The 9,106-nt window shown below is 36.7% G+C and overlaps 1 protein-coding gene across 1 annotated transcript; it reads left to right on the top strand.

Moving 5' to 3' along the window:
* The first annotated feature begins 870 nt into the window (after positions 1-870).
* LOC130246003 (uncharacterized) lies at positions 871-5,979 on the top strand. The gene is made up of 2 exons (XM_056478828.1): positions 871-1,236; positions 3,327-5,979. The coding sequence occupies exon 2, from the start codon at positions 3,403-3,405 to the stop codon at positions 4,525-4,527; it is 1,125 nt and encodes a 374-aa protein (XP_056334803.1). The 5' UTR covers positions 871-1,236; positions 3,327-3,402; the 3' UTR covers positions 4,528-5,979.
* The last annotated feature ends 3,127 nt before the right edge of the window (positions 5,980-9,106 follow it).

Below are 9,106 nucleotides of genomic sequence, written 5' to 3'. Positions count from 1 at the left end.
TTTTTTAAAAATGTTTACTGAATCTAAAACATCGACATTGCTAAATGTAAATCTTTATTAAAATGATAATAATCATTATAAATTGGCAAAAAAATTTATAATGCAATGTAATTTGGTTTTATTTATTATTTCAAATTCTCAGAATTATCTTTAATCTAACCTCCGTAAAGAGATCATTGAATTTTTTACTAAATGAACCTTTCACTTTAAATTCATAATAAATCAGATGCTATTCATTGGAAACTAACTTTCATCAGAAAATTATTTAATGTTTTAATGCAAAAAAATTTACTTGTGTATTTTTATGTAATTTTTAATGCAAGTTATACTAAATTTAAGGAATTGTTATAACACTATCAATGCATGTTTTTTTTTTTCGTGTTTTGACTTTTTTTCTGTTGTAATGAGTATTAGCAAGTAGGTTGAATATTAATGCAACTTTCAATATGTTTTGTAGTCTTATTTTGTTCTTTTTGTTCGTTTTATATCGTTTTCTTGCATGACAACTACAAATCCAAGAATCGAATGGATCAAAAGAAAAAGTCGGACTTTCCATCACTAAATTACAATTAAATACTCGCTGCAAAACATCTTTCTGATTTGATTTCTTACTTAAAAGCTAAGTCAACGTAAGATGCTTGCCGAACAGAAAAGCAGTGATGGAGAAATTTGACCAAAACATTTGCCGCTAGATGCGGAAATAATGACAGCAGAAATTGAAAAGCATGTTGAGCCTGTTCTCGGATCAGTTTTTTTTAAACACGAATCGTGGCTTGCCATAGACGGGAACATCAGCAGAACTGTTCCTGGATCAGCCATAAACACCGGAGGCTGGAGCACGCACACTGATGATGTCATTCGCCGAGAACAACAACAGCCTCTCACAGGGACTTAGCAGCATAGTTTGCTCTAAAGTGCTGACTAATTCCCACTAAATACAGCGCTCTTTTTTAATTAAGAGATCACTCAAAACATCACGCCAGTTTAAGTTAAATTACAGCACAGAAAAAACGTACAGAAGATATTTTCTACGTGTCGCTAAAACATTATCAGGCCGCAGTGACAAGCTAACTATGCGTTACTAGCGGTCGGTGCAGCAATTGTGCATACAGTATTTGGTTTAAAAATAAATTACACGATATTTTTATCATCAGCGCACCGAAAACGGCAACATGCTAAGTTGACTTTGAGGTTGATATCAGCTTGACATCTCAGGAATCTGCTATTATGTTAAAGGTAAGTTATTTACTAGCCTATTTAGATTTGAGCGTTTCTTTATATTTAGTATTGAGGTAAAGTTGGTTTTATATTTGTACATTCAGACTTTCTCCTTAATGATAACATTTCAGAAAAGTATTCTTTGCAAATTCTAAGTAGCGAAATCATATGAGCAGCCAAATGACTATCAAAGTACATAATTGTTCAGTCACATAAATTGTGCTAATGTTGTTTTGAAGTCATGCTTGCATGTGATTTCAAGCCGAATATTCAAATCACCATAGTAAACAATATAGGCAGAATGTAATAAGCTGTCACTGAATGAATGTGCAAATATAAAACTAACTTTATCTCACTATATTTAGTTTCTTAATTTAACATCAAATATAGAAGTCGCAGACTGATTTAAGTGTTAGTATAATGCATACATTTTATGAATTTACTGTCCAGTGTTCTTGCATACAATACACAATGTGTTCATTATTAGAATGTTTGATCCAGTATGTGAATTGTATACATTATTCAACGTTATTATGATTCGAATCTAATCAAATAAAATGTTTTGTTTTTTTGAGTTTACAAAGGGCTAAGGTCCTGTTTTTACAGGATTTTTAATCCGATAAATAGGACAATACAGTGTGAAAAGGGTGTCTGAAAATATTTAATGACTTCCTGTGGTTGTCACCTCGATTGCATTTCTAATGTGAACACTTCATCCAGTGTTCAAACAGCCACAAATGACCAGGACATCCCCTCCTAACCAAAAAAATTGCAATTTGTTTTTAGCAGTCCATAGCTGCATTTCTCAAAATCATCATAACCTAATTTAATCGTACCACATTGGTATAACATTCAAATTAGGGTTATGATGCTTTTGAGAAATGCAGCCCTGATACTAACACCAATATAGTTCACATTTTACATTTACTCAATTTTCACATACTTTTACCTTTTACATGAACATTTTGCAGGTTTCTTTTTTAAATATTAAATTTTGCTATATAAAAGGAACCTATTTTACCACTTTTACAAGATGTAAGATCAGCTTTTGGTGTCTCCAGAATGTGTCTGTAAAGTTTCAGTTCAATTCCCATCAGATTATTTATTATGGCCTTCAGAATATGCCAAATTTAGTGTGTGTATATTGTAGCTGTTTTTGTAGCCTGTGGCTTTAAATGCAAATGAGCTGCTTCTCGTGGGCGTTACATCAGATAAACAGCAGTCGGTGATAGAGACAGACACAGATGAAGCTGAAATACAGCTATTAAGCTGCGGTCACACTTGACTTTTCTTCCCATAGACTTCCATTCATACGCACGCGAATGCGTCAGACCGGAAACGCAGGGTCATGCGTTAAGTTTTGCATGTTGCTGCGGTGCAGCTGTGGTGATTATAGCGGTTAAGAATTAGATAGTGATTTTACTGTCTTTATTACAAACGTGCTCTGTTTTAAAAATGTTTTAAACATATAAAGCTTATAAAAATCACCGACCATTGGAACAGATTTTTTAATTGTAGTTTATTTGCAAAACAAATGTTCTGTGGACATGTGTTTATCTGTTATTATAGAAATATGGCACCTGTCAATCAATTCAGTGGGCAGGTAAAATCTCACTCCTACGTCATGTTGCGGTGCGCCTCAAAATCACTGGGATTTGGGCCCTGTTTTAATGTCATGATGGAAATTAAAAAGAAATGTTGGGTTTATATCACTCCAATATGACAGTGGACACTATACATACAGAAAGTTCTGTCCAAACAACTTACAAAAGTTGATTTTCATCATAGGTGCCCTTTAAAATAAAAATCACATACGCACCCCATGAAACCACATCCTAATATTAGGTGGAAAGAGAACCTCTGAGCAGATCTTTACAATATCTTGCTGATTAAAAAAAACGTTTAGATGATCAGTGTTTTAATACTGTGCTTGTTGAGTTGCATATTAACAAAAGCTTTTATTTATGAGCAAAATGATTTCATTAAAACACTTGTCATGGTTGCATAAACTGAATGAATGATTTGTTTCCCCACTTGAATTGGATCAGCTGTAACAGTGTTGGAGTTAACCAAGAGCACATTATAAATGATGTTTTGTTTCCCACAAGCTGCAGGCAAACATCTCTCAGTGAGAGAGCAGGACAAAAAGGATGATCTCGAAGATTTAACCAAGCACTGACAAACATGCCTCAGCGGAAGAGAGCCCTTGTTCCCATTAATACGAGGAGAAGGGCTAAAGCAGACGATGATTACTTCCCTTTCAACTCCCTGCCGGTGGAATGTCAGCTCCACGTCCTCTCGTTCCTCAGCGAGGTGGACAAATGCAACTCTGCCCTTGTGTGCTCGAGCTGGAGTTGCTTAGTGCGCTCTGGAAAGCTCTGGAGAGTTGCGGACTACTCTCGCCGTGGGGTGTTTCATCTGGGCCAAGAGGGTCTGCTCGTATCCAACCGTGAGTTTGAGCGCTGGAAATCTTGGGTTCACCATTACACCCATCATCTTATATCCCGTGGTGCTAGTTTGCTTACTCTCAAGGCCAGTTTTGATCTAGGTGACCAGTGCAATAAATGGGGTGAACTTCTGTCACACCTTCTAGAGAACGTGCATTGTCGGGATCTCAGTCATTTAGACCTGAACTGGACGTTTACGCTCCTGGAGCCTCTTGACCTTCGCGTCCACACCAGTTCTAGTTCCCATCAAGACAACATCACCAAGATGGACCAGGTCAATAACTTCCAGATCCTCCTGGCCAGACTCGTCCACAGCTGTCCCAGGATCACCAAAATGCGCTTGCACTTCGACTGGTCCGAAACATCAGTTGCGCTCATCACTCAGTTTCAACACCTTCGTATATTAGAACTCAAGTACTTTTGGGTGTTCAAAGGAGTCAGTCCGAACACACTCCAGACGCTGACCAAATCTCTCCCTAATCTGAAGTCCCTCACGCTGCATGTTCTTGTACCACTTCGAAATTTAGGCATCTCGTACACTCTCGAATCGCTTTCGCTCGAGTTTTTAGATGTGTCGCCTAGTCGAGGGTTGGTTTTTTCAAGACTGAACCTTCCAGCGCTACGAGAGCTGCGGGCTAAAAAGATTGTTCGGGGCATTACTCTGGACCGGCGGACTCGACTGCGGATACAGAGCCGATGGCCCTGCTTGTATCAGGTCTTACGCGAAGGGACGCCCAAACTTCAAGCCCTTAACAATGAAAGACTCCTTCCGAACTGGAAAGAGCAAAGCTACAGGGAGCTGACGTCAATCCTCCAGCAGTCCTGCTACTGTCTTCAGCATTTAGACAGTTGGCTTTGGTGAGGCTCAGACTGAAGTAATGAAAGGCTCCAAATGATGGCCTGAAGGGACACGGCTGCTTCTTGATGAAAAACATTTGATGGACGAGAAAAAAAACACATTTCTGATCCTCTCTAATTACAAATAGCTGTAATTGAATTATACATCAGCCCTTTGGTTGAATATAATTGGATTAAATTTCAATACACATCCGTTTTCTTACCCGTTCAGTGAGTTTTGGCTCATTTTGTCTTGCGGAGGTTTACATTCCTGGCTGAAGTGTGTGCATTTTTTAGGAGCTTATAGGTGAATTCAGGAAAATTGTTCTGTTGTGCAAATTGAAGGATAAAGCGGATTGCAGAAGCAGAGTGTGGGTCATTTTGACAAGAGCTCTTAATTCCTTAAAACATTTCAGTTCTTGTGTGTTTTGGTGGGACGTATTAAAAAGAAACAGAGGTTTTGCCTTATTTATGTGTGTTTTTGTCCCCCAAATTTGTTTTATTTCAGAGTTTTCAGCTAACCGTGACCAAACCGTGGACATTCCTGATAATCTGTAGCAAACTTTTAAACTTACTTTCATAAACTGGAATTGTAATAGAAGGATTTTATTATTTTTCAACCTTTAGGCTTGAGTATTTTAAGGATTTTCACATATGTGAGAATGTATTTTGTTGCAGGTGTGTATCCACATTTAGGGCTGATCATTTACATTCAGTTAAACAGTCATTAAAGCGTGAGTTCACACAAAAATTCAAATTATGTCATCATTTATTCTTCCTCATGTGCGTTTAAACATTTGAGTTTCTTTCTTTTGTTGAACACTCTTCAAGTATTCTTTCTATTTTTGAAGGGTGCTGAAGAAGTACCATGAAAGTTAATGGTTTTTCAACAGATTATGAACTAGTTAGGATATGATGGCAGAATTAAAAGTTTTGGGTGAACTATCCCGTTAAATTTAGGGCCTTTTTTAAGTAATAACTTTCACTTATAGGAAATTCTTTCAATTATGAGACATCAGCTGACAAATGAATAAGCATACATAAGCATCAGTGTAAATCTACCTTTAAAACAGTGTGCCTTGAATGATAGCTTTTTTATTTTATGAAATGACAATATTGCCTGAAAAAAACAATAGACTGTGTCTTAATTTGTTTGTGAATTTATCATGTGCATATGAGTTACTTTGTTTTGTTTCTTAGCAATTAATTTCCTTGTAAACAACTTGATGGATGAAAAGTGATTTGTGTGCAGTACCTCATGCTTGTCCACATGATGGCAACAAACCATTTTATTTTCTAGCTGTGCTGTTTTTTTTCTTCTTGCCACTCTTAAAACAACAGTCTGCAGTGGTGCTGTGATGAAATAATAATAAAAAAGATACAAATTGTTGAGAAATACATTAGTGCAGTGATTAATGAATTCTGTGCACTGGCTGGAATTGATACAGCTACAATAAACTGAATTGATTTTACTATATTACCTTTGTGCTGGTTTGCTTTCTTTTTAAAATGCAGTACTTTCACGTTGTGCTACATAAGTAGACAAACATTTTTTTGCTGCTTTCAGATCCTGCCCATCAGTGTTAATATGGAAGTGTTATTTATTTTTAAATCATTTAAATTTGAAGTAAGCAATATATTTGAATTATACTTTAATAATTTCGATTCATATATAAATATGTATATAAAAAATAAAGTAATTTAGTATTAAACTAAGATGTTAAAAAAAGGCTCAAATAATGGTATAAAAAACTATTTTATCTATATTTATTTCTACCCATTCTCCAAGAAAGGAAAACGTCTTGATTGTTTGTTAATATTTATCATATATGATATACAACTTAAAAATATCTTGTTAACAAAATAAATAAAACTATTTAATTCAAACATTTGTTGTTTTAATTTTAAGATTTACATTTCCAACACCACTTATATTTCAATCAAATTATTTTTGTGATAAGTAAATTATAAATGCTTGGTTTAATTAATAAGCAAGAATATTTTTAGCTGGCAGCTAGCTCTGCAACTCTTACATGGTCGCCCACTGAAGCTAAGCAGGGCTGCACCTGGTCAGTACCTGAAAGGGACTCCACATGGGAAAAAAGCTAGGCGGCTGCCGGAAGTGGTGTTGGTGAGACCAGCAGGGGGCGCTCGACCTGCAGTCTGTGTGGGTCCTGATCCTCCAGTATGATGATTGGGACTCTATAGGGGAATTACCAACTTATGTCACACATGGGTTCAACCGTGCATACCGTTAGCAAAAAAAGACCGGTTGCAATAGGAAACCTGTTGTGCGGTAGGATGACAAAATAGAAAACTTAAATTTTACCGTACACCACACTACTTTTAATGCCAACCGCAGACATCTTTGACTAACAGCCATCATAAGAGCTGAATGGAGTCAGGACCTAATTAAAAATGCTCGACTCGTGACGTTAAATCAAAAATGATATTACTCGTTTTTGATTGCAGTAATGATTTCAGCAAAGACAGTTAAACTGCGGACACTGAATGCTTAGAATGAAATGTAAAAATGTAAGTTCATATACCTTGCCGTACAGGTGCAGTTTGTTGTCAGAATGCAGTTGTTTTGCTTGTTGATGATTACCCAAGCCTTGTACAGTTCCGTCTTCTTTCCTTGTCTTTGGCTAGGCAGGTTTTTAGCACTACATAGTTTTGAATCTGGTAATCATGGAACATTATTTCTTGCACATGACCACACAGAACAAAATTGCAGGCATCCAAAGATTTGTTGGCCTTTAACTTCTCTCTTGTTAAAACACTTGGAGTTTCAATGAGATATGTATATTTCGGGCTGAATGCTTGGTCATTTCGTCTTATTGGGAGGGTGCGATCACAAATAGACAAACGGCGTTCACTTTAACATTAATTTTATCGAATAACTGTGCTTATCACTGGGTGACAAGCTGTTATAATACGCTGAAAGCAGCATGTAAATAATAAATATCATATGCAATCAATATAACTTATCTCTAATACAACAACAAACTCTGTACCGCATTGGATGTCATTCAAATGCTAGAGCTCCCGGTTTTTTTCTGCAACCTCGCAGCGCACAAATTCTGAATGTTTACAAACCGGTAATTAACCTATACTGCTCATTGAGCTCTGTCTTTCGGATGAGACATCAAACCGAGGTCCTGACTCTCTGTGGTCATATAAATCCCAGGATGTCTTTCGAAAAAGAGTAGGGGTGTAAACCCAAATCTGTCCATAATGGCCTCCTAACTATCCCCATATCATAATTGGTTTCGTCACTCTAGCTGTATCCCAAATGGCACACTATGCACTCATGCACTATGTACTTGTGCACTTACACACTCAACAGCATAGTATATGTTTGTAGTGTTGTCCCAAATGGAACACCAATGGTTTTTTCTAAGCGGAAATTTAACCCGTTTGCCTGATGACGTTTGACGGTTGCCAAATTAGTAAAATAAATGACCAAACTATCAAAGAATACCTGTCATGAGTATAGCCGCATTCACCATCGGGAAGCGCCATAATCACTCTCGCAGGAGAATTTTGCTTTCACAATCCAAAATAAATAAAGTTATCCAACATGTGCGCCCGTTAGCTCCACACCTTCTGTTACGTAAGCAAACCTGTGGTCGTTGAGTGCGTGAAGTGTCCATCATTACACACTTCATTTTACCGGCTGAATGAGTGCATCATCCGAGTAATTAAAGAGCACTTACAATTTTTTTCGTTTTCAGTGTGAACGCACTACTTACACTATTTATACTACAAAATGGCGTAGAATAGTGCATAAGTATGCGATTTGGGACGCAGCTCATGTCTCCTCTACACACAATATGGCTGCCATCGCATCATCCATGTGGATGCTGCACGCTGGTGGTGGATGAGGAGATTCCCCCTGAAAATGTGTAAAGCGTTTTGAGTGTCCTGAGCGCTATATGAATATAAGGATTTATTATTATTATTATTATTATTATTATTATTATTATTATTATTATTTTGTTTGATTAATGGACTTCTGTTTAATAAGTGTTTTATTAATAATTAATGAATTAAACATGGCTTTTTGTTACTCTTTGTAAAACCTGTGAATAAAAATGGTGTCGGTATCTTTTATTGTATAATTTGGAAAACATTCATTCATTCATTTTCCTTCGGCTTAATTATTGATTTATCAGGGGTCGCCACAGCCGAATGAACTGCCAACTTCTCTGACATATGTTTTATGCAGCGGATGCCTTTCCAGCTGCAACCCAGCACTGGGAAACACCAATACACTCACATTCACATATTCATTCTCTACGGCCAATTTAGTTCTTCTAGTTCACTTTTACCCCATGTCTTTGTACTGTGGGGGAAACCGGAGCAGCCAGAGGAAACCCACGCCAACATGGGGAGAACATGCAAACTCAAAACAGAATTGCCTTCTGGCCCACCCTTTAGAATACAAAACGTTTTAAATAATGAGTTTTTAAATTAGGTCCATCTGTAAAAAGCTTAAAAGTTGATTACATTTGCTTATTTTTTTTAAAAACAAAAGCCTCATTTTATTTCTCTTGCCAAAATCTTAATTGAGGGAATGATGGGGCAGCTTAAAAAAAGCA

The sequence above is a fragment of the Danio aesculapii genome, chromosome 18, assembly GCF_903798145.1.
Source record: "Danio aesculapii chromosome 18, fDanAes4.1, whole genome shotgun sequence".
Taxonomy (NCBI): Eukaryota; Metazoa; Chordata; class Actinopteri; order Cypriniformes; family Danionidae; genus Danio; species Danio aesculapii.
This window is presented reverse-complemented; position numbering and strand designations above follow the sequence as displayed.